General features: G+C 36.0%; 1 protein-coding gene across 8 annotated transcripts in view; it reads right to left on the bottom strand.

Annotated features, from left to right (window-relative positions):
• Positions 1-17,203, bottom strand: part of LOC121411083 (SRSF protein kinase 3-like) — a 59,864-nt gene that overhangs the window by 25,815 nt on the left and 16,846 nt on the right. For 6 of the 8 annotated variants that reach the window (XM_041603586.1, XM_041603587.1, XM_041603588.1 and 3 more), the window contains one exon: positions 4,800-4,945. In XM_041603586.1, the coding sequence (XP_041459520.1) occupies positions 4,800-4,945 (146 nt within the window). Of the gene's footprint in view, positions 1-4,799; positions 4,946-6,390; positions 6,559-14,095; positions 14,119-17,203 lie in introns of those variants that run through there. The other 2 variants (XM_041603593.1, XM_041603591.1) reach the window with 2 other exon arrangements.

The following is a 17,203-nucleotide window of genomic DNA, read 5'->3' as shown; positions in this document are numbered from 1 at the left end:
AAATCAGTCTGTTTTCATGTTTTTCTTTATATTTGGGGACCAGTATAGATTTTCAGTTTTGACCTGTAAAAAATTGAAAAACTGTATCTACTGGTCCAACCTGTTCGTGTCGAACAAGGGTTAGTGTGGAGCCCTGGAAAGGGGAGGGGGTGTAAGTTACAGTGTGCACTTTGGTATTATACTGGTACAAAGTAAATATAGATTTACAACTTTCAAGTGTAACAGCAGTTTTTGACAGACAGATATATGCACGCCTGATTGCTACTGAAGGTCGGTCTCAAATTAACTCTGGTTCTCCAAAGGAATTGCCCTTTTCTTGAACTTTGAAAATCTGATGTTTTGCAAAGGTTCCTGAACTTTTCATGTCTGCTTGATTACCATAATAACAAGTTTATTCTGAAATATCAATGCACTTGAAATTAGTTGTCTACAGACATGGTTGATCAATATGTAAATTTCAATATATCAGTTTCAAAAATAGATCAGAGTCCTGTTTGATAACGACTTGTCTATTATAATAACAAATGCACAAACAACTTTACTATCAGCCAATCAGACTGAATGATTTCAGTAACTTTTACCTTTTAAAATCTAATATTGTTACAATAACAAGTTTTATGAAATGGACCCCTGACCAGCCCCCCCCCCCTCCCTCCTTTCATAGAATTACAACTGTTGTAACTTTGGCAACTACCATGGCAACAGGGCTGAGCAGCCATTCAAAATCAAGGTTAACATGGTAGTTGCCATAATGACAAATTAACAACAGTCGTAACTTTTTATGTTCCCCCCAAACAAAAAAAGATGGAAGTCATACTGCTTGATGATATCATAACATCCTTACAATCATCACTGTCCAAAAAATGTAGAAAGATCATTACTATGTGGTGATGGTATCGATAGATGCATACCCACAGCAAGATCCATTCAGATGTGACCTGGGGCCCAAATGTTAGATGACTTACAATCAATTATAACTTCCATTGTTACCATGGAAACCTTGATTTTGAATGGTTGTTGTGCCTTTTTAAGTTTCCATAAAGTGCAAATGTAGGCCTTATTATATATGGAACACGCCCAGAGCAAGTAACTTTGGTTTGAATGGATATACAGAGTTTATGCCAGCAAAAAGCATTGTCAAGCACAGTTGAAAAAGATCTTTGTTATGCCTGACCAAAATATTGATGATGGCGAGAGGTTTTGGTCGGCCAAATCCTGATCATGTGAAAGGAATACATTAAACTTTTGGGTATCTGAATAATTTTTCCTCTTATGTGGCAAACATTCTAAAAATCTTAGATAGGGAAATAAATGGCCCTTGAGTGTAATACTATTATTGAATGTTTGAGATAATTCAATCATGCAAAATTCTTTTCAAGCAAACTACCAAAAAAAATATTCCTTCCCAAACCTATACCAGATGAGATCATGATAACATATCAAGGACGAAAACCTACATAGTTGATCCTCTTAATCTGCCTGCAGATGGATTGATTACCAATCATATTTCTCAGGCCCTCATCAAATTAAAATTCAGACACTGTGATGAATATCAACATGCCTGTAATCTTTAGAACACTCATTTGAATTATACAAAAATTATTCAAAAAATGCTATTTTCAGGTATTATCTCTGCAAATCTGGGATAAAGTGACATGGAAATTAACATGCACACCTCAAGCATTATTGGCATCCCTCAAAACTACAGGCAATCCAAGGTAATGCACCCCTAATGAAGAGAGTAGGTTGGACTAGTGATTGCTGAACAATCACAAATCTGGCAAAATTCTGCACGACTATCTGCCGTGAGCAGACAGCTTTTACAGCTAAATTGAGGGTTTCTCTCTCTATCCCACACCATCATCCAATCTCTACCTAATGCATCGTCTGCACGGGGAGGGATTTTCCAAAATGCCTAAACCTAATGCCTCCCCCGGTAAGAAGGCCTATCGTATTTAGGGTGATTGCATCAAAGGTATATAGCTCACGACATCACATCCATGATACACGTAGCCAGAGTTGGTACTTTTCCACCACCTGAGTGAGTTTACCAGTGGTCATCTGCACAAACAATCCAATTATTGCATCTTAAATTAGGACACTTGCATTGTTGTAGAATGAAGTTCGTTACAATATTTTAATTCCTGTCCTAATAAATGGTTCATTTTTCCCCTTTCCATCATACAGCTGCGTGTGCAGGCTGAGTCAATGCAGGGTTTATATCTTCCAAGGAATGATATTTGACCATTTTCACATTTCAATGAAATGAAAACGGATTCAATTGGAATATACATTGTATAGACTGTGGAGCATTTGAGCTTGTGGTGTGTGATGGTATGGTGCCATCAAATATGCCAAGCCAAATCAAAAGTGTGTTTCAAGTCTAACCTGCGAATTATCTGGATAATTCACAAAATAACAAGCTATTTTTGCCAATACTAAATTGCCTTGCCATTTTAATCCCAAGATTTAAAAAAAAATCTTGATAACTGCAAGTCCATGACAAATAATCTTGAAATTGCTCTGATCGGGATAAGTTAAAAACTGTGGCTGGTGAAGGTGGGACTACACCAAGAGAAATTATTACAATACTAGTAACCCTACCACCCCAACACCATACCCTCTTCCATTATACATGAAAATGACCTGAAGCTATAACTATACTTCAATTACAAGTTTGAGGTTCCCAAAGAGACTTGCCTTCACAGATCCTACCAAGTCCACTTTTACTGCTTGTCTCTATTTAAGACATGCAACACAACCGATTGTGAATAAAAAAACACTTCCCAATACACTACCTCTCACAAACGGGTAGTATAAATTTTGGTTTTAAGCAGTTTTCCTCTCTGGTTTGCATCACCCGATCACTCTGACATTTAGATTTTTTCGAGAGGAGAAAGAAGATATTTGAATTCAGGAAATGGTAAGTAATGAGAGAAAAGACTGCCTCAAAATCTATGTTGGGATGAATGCTTAAAAATTCCAAATCAATCCATTTCAACAACAATGCTATCAATATCACTGAACTTACAAAAAAGGCTGAAATGCAATCATACTTACCAACTTAAATCATTTTCAGCGGTATTACCCTCCAGTTTGTTTACATTTATCAAGTTCTGAAGTTTTTCCTGAGATCTTCATTGATTTTTTAATGGGGGGGGCTACTATTCAACGTGAACATGTCATCATCTAAATCACTGGAGGTAGGTTTCTTATAAAACAGTTGTTATAATCTGTTAAACATTTCCCTAATGTCTGTTGTCTGAACGAAAAATCTCTTTTCTCTAGAAGATCTGCAGTCACAACATTTCACATGAAATAGGAATTCACAGACAGAGCAAATACCATCATTTCTGGGTTAGTTTATAGATGACAGGTTCTTACAACTTTATCTACAAAGGGAAAATAAGAAATGATGGGGATCGTAACAGGTGAGATTAGACTGCTAATCTAATCCACTCACATTCATAACCTTAGGTTTACCCCAGGGTCTTGTGTCTTAGTTCATTTTTTTTTAGGTAGGGCATCAAAGATGGGTCAAATACCATTATTCTTTCCAAGTAAGGAGGAATTTGTTTGACAAGCGATAGGTCTCTGAAATATTTCACTTCAGCATATTTTATTGAAGGATGCAACAACTAATTGACATATTGTCAAATATAAAACATTTACAATATGTATCTTGAGGCTTACCACTCTAAATCCAGGTTAACAGTGCACATCAAATATCAGTACTTATAAAAATAGGTTCAATCCTCGGACAAAACCTTCCAGGTTAAAGTAATTATTTTGAGAGAACAAAATAATCCTGGGCAATAAAGTCTATAACTTTGGTTCAAGCATAGTTTTATAGGGTTCAGTCGTGTCTAAAAGCATTTCGGTTTTGCAAATAATTAGCTAATGCCAAGTTGCAGCTGCTAATTTATGAATAAGATCGGGCCAAATAATGATCAGGATTATACTACCTTGATGCTACTGCTTGTGTTCCAAGTCCAAAAACAACAATACTCTTTAAATGTACACAATGCAGCATAGAATCCTTTTCTTTGCATATCCCAGACACACAAAAATATTCACGAGATTGTCTGTCCAAACGACGTTTCCTGGGACTGATCTCATATTTTAAGGATCAGAGAGGGTGATCCATATCCCCTGTTAAACTGTCTCCAGCTACACAACAAAAGCTGAGCCTCAAAACATTCTATTACTGCTTGGATGCTGTCCTAAAGAGACTCCAACCCAGTAGCTTCAAATGGTCCCTCTTCAGACAAGAATGTATTTGTCTTTTTAATTTTTTTTTTAATCTTTCAAGATAAGATGTGGCAAAAATGATGGAAATTAGTGAGGAACTGGAACAAAATGAGTGTTGGAGAGATACTCATTGGACTTTCCAGTTATAGCATTTTCCCTCATCTGAAGAAACATTTGGTAATACCACCAATGCTATATTGGAGGTACAAAATTCTTGTAAGTTAAACTGGAAAAAAAAACCTCCTTACAAAACTTAAAATTATTTAAAATCGAAAATAATTAAACAAAGTGTGAAACACCCCCAGGTTCTATCTCTCTGTTGGGAGGTAACCTCTATCAAAAAGAGAAGTGGAGATGTCATGGTCAAGTGGTCTAAGGAACCTGATTTGACATATGAAAATTGACCAGTTCGATTCCCACTGATGGCACCTCAGGCAAGGCATTTATATGCACTTCTCTTTTACCATACAGTATTAATGAAAAATGCATTTTGCATTACTGTTATTTGCCAGTGTTTTTTTTTTAAGATAATCTTGCAAACACCTCACCTCTGCAGTAGTCTTGAGGATCCTCCTGTTCATCTTCGTCAGATCCATAGGCTCCTTGCTCCTCCCCTTCGCGATCTTCCTGCTCCTCCTCTTCCTCATCCTCAGAATCTATGGATACTTTGGGTGGAGGCTTGTTGCTATGGGCACTGTAAGAATAAGAGTACATTCAATAATTGACATATTTTTTTGTTTTTATTTCTAATGGGGGCATGTTTATTGACCTATTTTATGTAAAACAAGAGGTAAATAAACATGGGTAGGGGATACATGGTTTATAAAACAAGCTGGATATTGTGTGAAGAGTATGTGGGTATGAGGGGGGGGGGGGACAAATTTAATAGTCGCATAAGGGTATGAAACATATTTCACACTTCCTATTGTAGGTCATTGCTAAAGTTCAGATCAGAATAAATGATAAATTGGATTGATAAGAGGGATAGAGGGATAAGAATAGAAAAGGATACAAGGAAATTCATAGAAGGATATATACATGTCTACATTATATTATAATGGAAAATACCTGCAAAAAATGGCATTTTCTTTACAAAGACTCCCAAGACAGAGATACATTTCAATCTCTCTGTGTATAGTTCCGCAGCTCAAAATTTAATTATAAGTACCCACTGTATCTCCTGACAAAGTCATTAAAGTGTAGCCTCTAACACCCTTAGATACAGTTTCTGTCATAAACTCAGGTAGCATTTAGGCAGGCATTTCCTTCCACTCCTGATCTCAGTCATAGAATATCATAAAATAATAAACTAGACAGTGACTGATTGACAGCAGAGGGGAATATCCAGACCAAGACACTGTAAATATTTACATCACTTTCCTCACAAACAATCAAATGCCACACGACTGATAGGTGAGGAAGGGTTGTAAGCCATCCATAGCTTTAGGCAAGCCGTGTGAAGTATGAATGAGTAATTGACATTTACACTAATTAAACTACAGGGATTTTACTCCAAGGTGCAGTACAGGATTCAAGAACAGGACCTGTATTTTGATGGAGATGGCATGGTTTACAGCAGCTAAATAGATCCTACAATGTATGAACTACATGTACCATTCTGCTTTGGACTAACTGAAATATACCACTCTATACCAAATTTAAACAAAAATAATTTCATATTGTCTTGTATTTCCAAACACTGAGTTTACAATATATACATGTACTTGTACTCACATCAAAATTAAAGAGAGGCACAATCATCATCACCATCATTTATTGCTCTTGATCTTTTGTAAAGACCTAATATACAAGTAGTACAATATTTCTAATAATGCAGGCACATAAACATGACATAGCTTTGTTCTTCATAAACCTAAAGTCATGTCATGATTCACAGAGCAGTTCCCATTCCAGACAGAACAATGCATATTTGAAATTATCTTTCCTGTTGTGACTTTAATTTGAAAATCTTCTTTTCATGTCTTTATCACCTTACTAAAGACAACAAGTGTGTTGACTTCCAATGGTAGACAACAACTCATAGTCAGTCATACTTAATGTACATCCAATTGAACTAACTACAGTACAAATCAAGTTTCAACACTAAGCAAGACATTGGTTCACCATAAAATCACCTACCTATTTCTGAGAGCCGGGTAGTATTTTTTAAGAAATATATTGCGCAACCTGTCGAAAAACCGATCTACGAATGAATTCAACACGTCCCGTCTCATTTCAGTACAAATCAACAAAAAAAGTGGATTTGGAATAGATATATCCAACAGTTACTTCAACTTCGGTCGAAACAACTTCAGTTGTGCATGAATAATGGCTGAGTTAAGAACTTATCCCGCTCCATGAATACACGCCTTTGGAGTTTGGACTCAAATTGTCGTCACCTGGTGAAGAGCATGTCAAACAAGATTAAATCTACCATTATCAACTTTAATGAGGGTATACTCTATATTCATCCAAATATAGACAAGTTTAAATTCATCACATTTCCTACTTGTTTAACATCAGCATAATGAAACAAGAAATTACATCTCGCACGTATTTAGGATTGTCTGTGCTGTCAATTAATGTGTCTGGAATTACCGATCACAGTTTCCTTTACTGCAATAATATAACAACCATGGCTGATAAGCTCCTGACTATGGAAGGGACCATAAGTTCTTCATGTAATATGGCCTTTAATAACCTTACACAACATGTTCTCAATTTTCATATTAGCTGGATAGAATTACAAACATCAATTGGTCCACAGAATAGTACCCTTAAAGGATTGCTCCGGGTCAACAATATTTATATCTAAACAATTAGAGTAAAATTCACAGAGCAAAATGCTGAAAATTTCATCAAAATCAGATAACAAATAAGAAAGCTATTGAATTTTAAAGTTTAGCAATATTTATATTTTGTGAAAACAGTTTTAAGCACATGTATCATGAATATTCATGAGGCGGGCTGATGATGTCACAATCCCACTTTCCTTTTTTATTACATGAAATCATAATTGTTTCATTTTTCATAAATGTGTCAATAATGTGTCTCCATTATGATGAAATAAGATGCAGCAATAAATAACTAATGCTCTTAATCACTTGTAAATTCAGTTGTTTCAGTTCTTGGTAAAAAAATATTGAATAAAAAAGATTTCATACACTAAGAAATGAAAGAACAAATGGGGATACAACATCATCAGCCCATTTAATGAATATTCATAAAGACATGCCTACAACTGATTCACCGGAATAATGCAAGTCTTTAAAATTCAATAACTATTATTTGTTATCCGATTTTGATCAAATTTTGTCAATTTGCTTTGTGAATTTTACTCTATTTATTGATGTATAAATATTTTCAGCCTGGAGCACCCTATAAAACATTTCTCCATCCTGAGATTTCATTCAAAAATGTCAAAAAGTCTATACATCTTGGACAAACAGATGGAGACAATTATATCCCATGACATCATACCTCCTCCCATCATTCCCATGAGTGACCCAGGTCATTTGTTACTCCCAGATACTCTTGGATGTGCATCAATATCCGATTGAGCCTCTCTTTCTCTTCAAGTATCAATATCATCCCAAATAGGTAAGCAAATTGTCAACAGATTAGATAACACTTCCTTTCTTGCTGTACTATTTGCAGAGAAGCTATTTTGGATGCAGAGCAATATCTTCAGCAGATGCAAAGTGATAAAAGTAGGGCAAGGTGATAGCAACCATTCAAAGTGTATGATTGGTCCACATAAATTGATCAGGACTGTATTGTTTGTTGTTGTTTTTTCACTTGAACTGTTTACTCTGCATACAGTAACATTTATTGGAATTGGCAGTAGCTGGAAAGGCAAATCCAAGGAGAAAAATATGTCAAAATCTGTGTCCTCTGCTCTCTTTCTTTCCCTCTCTCTCTCTCTCTTTAAGTATTAGGATATTCTATTTTCTCCTCCTGTCTCTTTTCTTGACAATGAAAAAGGTTTCCCATCAATCATCCAATCAGTCAACATATATATATCAGACTCAACTTAGCCAATAGTTGAACACTTTACAGTTTATCACGTTCTTCTCCCAATCAATACAAACAATAAATAAATCATGCAATTCATTTTCATAAGTTGTGCACCACTGATTCTCTTCTAAAAAACTTAAAGGAAAAGGAAACTGCAAAAAAAAAGACTTTGTTTTCATCATCTTTGGATTGAACAGGTATCTTGACAGCTTTATCCCAATTAGACACGGCCCACTCATTTGCTCAGAACCAAACCAACTACCAATCAAAACCTATATAATACACTCGAACTCTGTCTGAACTTTTTGCCTTACCGTGAACTGTCGAGCATACATTACAAAACAAATTGAAGTCATAATTTTGGGACGTTTTATTCTGCTGTAAAAGTTTTGTTTTTCTGTGCTCCATACTTTGGTTTTCAACAAAGTTAGTACTTACATGTCATTGTTGCACGTAGCTCTAATAAGAATGGACCAATCAACAGAACAGTGTAAATTGACTCGATATTCAATTTCCTGCGAGGAGTTTGATACAACATGCCAATAAGAATGGAAGTGTTGAATTTGTACTTGGATTTCAAAAGAAAATCAAGCAACCTCTTCTACACAAGATGAAAACATGGAAGAGCCTACTGAAGAAAAATTAAGAGAACTAGAACTTAAGAATATAATCATATTATCAAGATATTGGGACCAAATCATTCCTACCCAGTGAAAAGTCAGGGGATATTTTCTTTCCCTACTGTCCATGTAAAATAGCATTTTACTTGTTTGCTGTTTTTTCAATGTCAATTTGATGGGGCTAATGTACTTTTACATTTGATCAGTGAATTGCCTTTACTCAAATGTATTTGGGGGATACTCCTACCAATCTCCTATCCAATCCATACTGACACTCCACTCCCTACACAATGTGTGGAAAAAAAGCAAAATAGGAAAAACAGAATGGCAATTCTGAAAGAAATCGGTCACACCAAATGAGATCACAAAGACCACAAATATCTGTAATTTGCAATTTTGATGGGTAGCCTAAATGTAGAATGTGATTTTTGGTAGGAAGTACTTTCCAATCTTACTGGGGTTTATTCTGAACTCGTACCTTAACACTTGGGTGATAATCAAAACCCAATTAAGATAGCATAAAATTATATGTCCTCATAAAATAAAAAATATAAATCCGAGTAAACACTTTGGGAAAATATGTCATTTTATTCCCTACCATTAAAAACGACTTGACAAATCCCTAAAGAGATTACAACTATAAAACATTAAAAAAATTGATGTATCTGCTTCTATATTCTTTTTTTTTCTTTTCATTTCTTTCTTTTTCTTTTGTAACAGGATTCCACTAGGGTTTGCTTCCCCTTTCTCATATTTAGGAATCATATTGTTTGATAACTCTGAGCAACCTAGAACATTACTGGGGCCCTTCCCTGATGTCTACTTTGACATAAATAGGATATGATTTTGAGATATACCACAGGTCTGGAAGGGACAGGAAACAAATGGGCACGGTTAGGTGTATTCACACAATGGAGAAAAACTTGAAGGCAGTAGGTTTCTTTAATTCAAAATTTTGATTTTTTTTTTTTTGGGGGGGGTAATTCAAATAACAAAGAAAAAATTACTTGGATTACAAGCATAATTACAGGCTTTTCATTATCACCAATCAGGAGTTAGAAAAGAAAAGTCACTACAATCACAAAATATTATTCAATAGGGCCTATGTGATGTACTAGTACTTTAAGGTAAATTCACAATTTACAGGTTGTCAAGTTTGCCAAGCCATATCATAGCACATTAAAGGGAGCACCTGCTCGATATCCATGTACGATCAATTTCATTCGCTTATCCCTACGGCAAGCCCGTACATCACAACGATCTTGGAGCTGCAAACAAAATTGCCACTGAGAGTGGGATATATTGTCAAGTGGCTTGTTTGATTCGTCTTACCGCCCTTTCACACGCCAAAAAAAATCATAATTTGAATGATTCCAGTGAAAAATAAGGTTAATGACGAATTTTTTGCATGTGTAAAACTAAACTAGAATCAAGAACGTCAATCACAATCACAAATTCTAATTCTAATCCGGAGGTGAATTCTATTTCAGTTTCACTCAAAATACTGTACAAATTTTCCGTGTGAAAGGTCCAATGATTCTAAAGACAAATTGCAATTATCATTACAATGATGAATCAAGATTCATGTGTGAAAAAGCCTTTTATTCGGTCGAGAGCAAGCTGCATAGACAGGTACACACAAATCATGCATGCGCCTATCACAAACAATCGATTCCCAAAAGTTACCCGAGCTGGGTTAAGCTTCAAAGCACCGCGATTTTCTACTTTACGCTCCCTTTAATACTCTGCTCATTTCAATTTTTGCTACTCATTGAATGGATAAGTTTGTACATGTAATCAATAGAAATTTTACTTATGTTGGGATTTCATTCTGTATTAATGAACAGGCCTAATATGCAAGGTTATGAAGTGCTCTATTACATTTAAGACAGTTTTGAGGAGGTCCCATTTTCATACTATGTAGGGGCATATAGAGGCTCTAGAACCTATATTTCATGGATTTACAACAAATTCAGTCAGTGACCAGCCACATTGGGATTAGATTTAAAATTAAACTTAAGATTTGAATTTATTTCTGATTCAAAAATACCTGTAGATCTTTAGCATTGAAATGCAGAGTTTGACCTCATTTTAATAAAGATTCAGAGAGTTTGTAATATCAATAAGAGTAAAATAAGTAGTATGAACACAGCCTTATGACAAAAGGAGAAGTCTACACAAACCAGTCCCATTTTGAGTTTGTAAGCCAAGGTCGAGGGTTGTGACAGGAACTGATCCAGGGACGTTAACAGGGGAATCTAGTCCTCGGGAGGGATGAGTTGTCCTTCGCTCAGTTCCTACCAATATCCAAGAAGTCATTAAACCATATAGGGGACTAGTTTTATATTTTTTACTATCTCACTGTATCAAGAAAAAGTACACTGGACAGATAAAAGGCAAAGTTCTACTTGACTAAAAGAATGATTGTAAATCACAATCACAATAGTGGTGCTGATGACTGTGCACAGCATGATTTATAATATTGACACATAAACGATTCATATACGTAAAATGCATTATTTGACATATCTCATTTGTCCAAAACTCAGTAGTACCAGGCTTTTATAACAGTCTGATGCTCTTCTGTGAAACGCAGAATGTAAAGACAGTGGCAGCCACTGCTTTACACTCTGGATGTGCGTTAGTTCTTGTTTTCTATTTATCCACAAAGATTCAATACAAATTTTGGACATAGAGCTGCCACCGGACACTTGTCGATAAAATGACAACAAACCAAGACAGGAATCTTGTTAGAAGTCTTCAGCAATAAGTCCGAGGCTGAAACACTACATCTACAAACAGTGGCAGCCACTGCCTATAGGCCTATACTCTGGTCTTGCATTAGTTCTTGGTTTTCTTTTTATCCACAATGATTCTATACAATATTTTGCTAAGCCATTGTTTCTCTTCACATACTTTTGAAGAATTTAAATCTATTTCAGGACTTTTACCCCAAAAGGTTTATTGAACCAATGCCGGTAATACGAGGAAACTATCATGAATGGTTTAAACGTTTCAGTGACCTTTTCGAAAAACCACAACAAAGAAGAAATTAACAATGGGCTACTACTGAAGCAAACCTCCACAAAAATACCTATACTATTACATCACAAAAAAAGCCAGACCTACCTTTGCAATGCAACATTTCAGGCATAAAATTCAAAGCTTACAGAATTTAATTTAAGTCCAAGAACAATGAGTTTCCAGTCTACTTTGAAGTAGAACAATTTAAACTATTTTCAAGTAATATAAAGGATGGATTCATCTGGGCTGTCACTGACCAAAACTTGCACTCATCCCTCAAATTAACCAGAACTCAGAATTGTTAAATTCTGTTTATGATCGATGAGAAAGATCTAGAAAGACTGAACGATACAGACATAGCACCCTATTAGTAAAAATGAAATTATGAATAGGATATGATTTCACCTCAAGAACCGACTATTGCACTTTATCACAAATCTCACAAAAGTCTTATCAAAACTTCTCCCACCCAGCTGTCAATGATATATTATTCTGATAGCTCATATTCCACTGAGATAGGAAAGTGACCTTCACTCGTTCAGTTCCATCTTCAATCTTAAATGAACTCTCAACTGTAAGAAAGTTCATAGTGTTGTTCAAACAATTATTTTCTTAATAAATACATGAATCTCAAATCAAAACAAAACATCTTACAGCAGAAGGGTTTAGGATTGCACTTCAGCAAATTGTAATCAGCACTGATTGTCCCTCGCTTCGAGCCAAGCCATTGAGCATCATATGCCAGAGGTTGACCAAGTAAAGTTAAACTTGGACTGAACATATTTTCATAAGCCATGGTTAAGTTCTCCATTGGGCTCAAGCCATTTTTGCGACCACAAGGGCCGTCTGCACCATCCCGAGTTTTCAAATTAGCGCGCTATTTCTGATCTGGCAAATTATCCCGATCTGAAAAATCTCGAAACTGTTTGCAATGGAGACGCAATTATTGTGCTAGTTCACAGGATTAATCTCGAGATTGCAATCCCAGGTCAACTCAGGATTATTTGCAAAATAGCGTGCTATTTTACGATTATCTTAATTCATAGGTGCAGATGGACTCGGGGTAATTTATTCATGACGTCAGTCCATAATGCAATTCGCGTTCCACTTCCGCCTTGGTCAAAACATAAACACATCGCGATCGTACTGAACACATGCGAAAGTCAACTTTATAGCGTTCATCAATTCCCCAATCAGCAACGATGGTGTCCCACCAGTGAATGGATTTTGGGTGAGACCAGACCGTTGGGGAGGCGTTCATTATCGACGATGGTCATAGTCAACAACACTGACAGCAGCGTCATCTTATTCCTTAGCAAAATGTGAGCAAATAGCATTTCTTTCGTTGTCGTTGCCTCCTTCTACGTCATCATATTCAACGAAGAATACATTACTTCTTCACTTGCTGAACGCGGCTGAGCTGAGAGGATTGTTGCATTGCATAACACCGATCGAATTTGGCGAAAGTGCTAGTGAAAGGAGTACATTGATTGCATATCGCAGGAAGTTATTAAAAAGCGCGGGCCGTTGAAACTCCAAGAAAGTGTGCATGCTGGGAATATCAGGCCTGTTGTCTCGAGATTAATCGCGAAGAGGGCCGATCAGGCTAAAATCTCGAGATTGAGCACACTCGGGATAGTGCAGCACCACCTATAGAGATACAGAATCACCTATCAAAATACACCCTTTTTTCAGTCGTTCATGTTTGTGATTTCGTTTAATTTTTATAACCAATGAATAAAAATCGCTTGGACACAAGCTTGGTTTGAACCAAATTTTTTTGAGGTCCAAAATAGCCTAGATAATCTAGGTGGAGGTATAGCTTTGCTGTCACACTAAACATAAGTAAAACGTCTACACTAGTCTTGCATCAGTTGTTGTTTTATTTTCATCAACAAGGATTTGGTGAAGGTTCATTGTACAAAAAATGCTTTCGGACATTTGTCAATAAAAAGAAAACAACTCTGAAAAGCAAGACTAGAGTGTTTTACACATCAGATGTATTGCTGATGTTTCATGTAATCGTAACAGCATCAAAAACTTTGGAAGGCAAAGACAATAGCTGCAGACTCTGCTGAGATTATAGGCTAGATTAAGCAGTGTTGATTGTCATAGGTCCATGATTGAAAGCAGCCCAGATACAAACTCAAGCAGTACTCAAAACATACAGAAATAGCACTTACATCTTCATGAGACTAGTAGTCGTAGAAAAGCAGAATAACTTGTAAACTACAAAGATGTACTTGGGAGTTGAAGGCCAAATTGATATAGATCTTCATCAAGAAAGAACTACAGTACATGTGTATAAAAAATCTTTATCGTAATCATGTTCGCTTTTCATTTACTTTCCTGAAGTTGATTTCTGGAAGTTCGCTTTGTACTGGTCTGTCAGGAAATACAACCAGGAAGGGAATCTTTAGGAGGAAATATAAAACCAAAAACCTATATACATGTACTTGAGTAATTTTAATAGACATCTTCATCAATTTTCAATTTCAATTGCCGAAATACAACCAGAAACTTATGTAATTTGAACATGTAAAAAAAAAATAACTACAAAATACAGTCCATGTTATTGTTAAGAATTATTGTGAGGAACAAATAGAGGGGCGCAGTATCTTACATCTGAAACAGATTAAAATCCTGTTTTGAAAAGTATGAAAATACCCTTAAAATGCATAAAACATGACATCCATCACTTTCTGACATATTTGTAATCGTTATTTTTTAAAACAAATTGTTGCATTGCTAAATGCTACATTCTACTTAACAGATTCAGAGCATGGAACCCAAGACAATACAAGATTTCCTCCTTGTGGTGAATCAACATACATTGTAAGTGGTATTCACCCATCACTCACGTAGCTTCAATCCTACCCCTGCCAAATACGGAAATAAGACAGGACAAACATCTTCCTGGAGTGAACAGGATCCTATCGAGGTTCTTCTACAGAATTCTTAAAATGAACAAACCTAAACATTATGAAACCATATGGCTTTTCTAGTGTGTTTCCTGTTTTAGATTATCTAAATGCTGTACAAAGCTACTTTCTAGTTAGATTCCTGTCGCAATGCATCCTTCATCCACCATCTTCGCCGACAGCTTCCTAATCTGAGCCCTTGTGTGTAATATTTCAAACTTTTGCCAACTTAATAGCAGATCCATGTGGAACATTAATGTGCATTTGCCAGGCAGCTGGTTGGGAGATAAAATATGATTTGCTTGTGATGTCTATCGGTATATGACTCTGACCTTGAAAAGAAGCATCTGTTATCAGCAATAATCAGAAAGGCATGAAATCATACGGATCTACATAGGACTAACACCCTTCTTGCCCTCCACCTGCCCTGTACTAATATGCTACATTAATATACAATATTCATTTTAACTGAAGGTTTTCATTCCATTCTGCAGGTCAGTGGTGTATGAATGAAAAATTGCACCAATGCATGGCAAGTGCTACAATAGTGCCCCAGCCCCTGTCCAATGTTTCATACCAGTGGGCACATGCTGACATTGTGCCCATCTTTAAAAAAAATTCCCTTATGCGCACTCCTCTTGGGAGTGGTACCAGAGGCATATTCATTTACACATTAACATTTACTGTCTGTATGCTTACATAGCACATGAACTCTCGATAGAAATAAAGCAATAACAATCTTTTCAATCTAAACAGGTTCCAATTCACTATTACCCACATGTTCAATATAACTGATGAAATCCAAAGAGAAAACAAAGCTGTCACGTGCTTGAACCTGCACCCATAACATAAGCAGTGAAGCTCCAACCAAAACAAACAGCGCATGAAAACTGCTGCCATGTTTGAATGTTCACATTCAAATTTAGCCAAGAATATCTGCTTTGAACAGATAATACATATTTTGACAGACTAAAATTACTTAGTGTTACAGATGCTTACAATACTTACAAAAATATTCAAGTTTTGTTTACAAAACAACTTTTAGTATATTGTACATGTAGAACATGTATATTAACTGATCAGTTGGTCTTATATCACAAAGTAAATTCCAAAATTATGCAGGGCCAAAAATTTCACTCACTGTAAATAATGAATGAAATATCAGTGTTATCTACATGTCTTTAGCACTTACTAACTATATAATACCATTAGTATAACATCACACTCAGCATCAATCACCTTAGTTTAATAGTCTAGGGATGTTATTTGAAATCTTCCAAAATTGTATCAAGACAAATTCATACTTCAAAAGCTGTCGTAATTCTGACAACACAGGGACATGTATGGACACAACCCAAAGTTATCACCTCTTATTTAGAAGCGCTGATTGATGTTATTTAGGGTCAAAGGTCATTTAGCGTTGACAGAAAAGAGATGAAAGCTTACACACAGGTAATACCAATAAACTTTGAAAGTTCGTGCATACAGTGTACCTGTCATAGAACTAGAAAGATCACATTTTCTGCATCGTCAAGAATAAACAAGAGTTGCCTCCTTGCCTTTAATGACCAAAGGGAGTTCACTTCTTGCTTGAAACAACAAAGGAAAATTCTGAAAGATTTATATTACAACCTTGACATTGTACCAGTTTGAATGAGTGACCTACATTGTAGATTTGATAGAATGAAAACTATTAACTAGACATATCCTTTTTTACCTTTATACTGACACTCACAAGGGAAAACATTGATTAAAAGAAAAGTTTCTGAATCCTTAGAATATCAGGAGAATCAAAATGAAGATATTGAATTCTAAAATTTGGCAATATTTTGTGAGAAGAGTTTATGTATATGAATGTTGTCATGAATAGGCCCGTTTCGGGTACACGTGTACACGTGTACACGCACGGTCAAGTCAGTGCACGTGTACTAAATTCCATCACCGTGTACACGGTAGCATCTGCATAAAGCTTGCGTGGGACTGTATTCTGTAATCTGTGAAGTCAGTGAACAAGCTCACAGCCTCACATAATTCTTAGTTCTAAGACACTGCACATGTTTTAATCACTAATATGTCAATATATTTCAATTAACCTAGAGTGAGTTTACTTCCAAAATCGCCGATTTAATCCACATTTATTCTGGACCACACGAAATGGGTATGCTCCGGTCAGTGCAGGGCCCTAGTTAGCGCCGACGTTCGTTGGATGCGCAATTTGCATACTGTACCGTACATACATGCACAGATCGCTGCAGAATTGAGTGTAACTGAAGTTATCGATTGATTTTCATTATTTTATTGCCAATTTAAGGAGCGTGTGTGTGTAGGCTTGTAGCACATGTGTATGAGCGTATAACACGTAACGAGACT

The sequence above is a fragment of the Lytechinus variegatus genome, chromosome 3 (assembly GCF_018143015.1).
Source record: "Lytechinus variegatus isolate NC3 chromosome 3, Lvar_3.0, whole genome shotgun sequence".
In the NCBI taxonomy this organism is placed as follows: domain Eukaryota; kingdom Metazoa; phylum Echinodermata; class Echinoidea; order Temnopleuroida; family Toxopneustidae; genus Lytechinus; species Lytechinus variegatus.
Note: the sequence above shows the minus strand (reverse complement) of the source record. Positions and strands in the feature narration are given on the sequence as shown.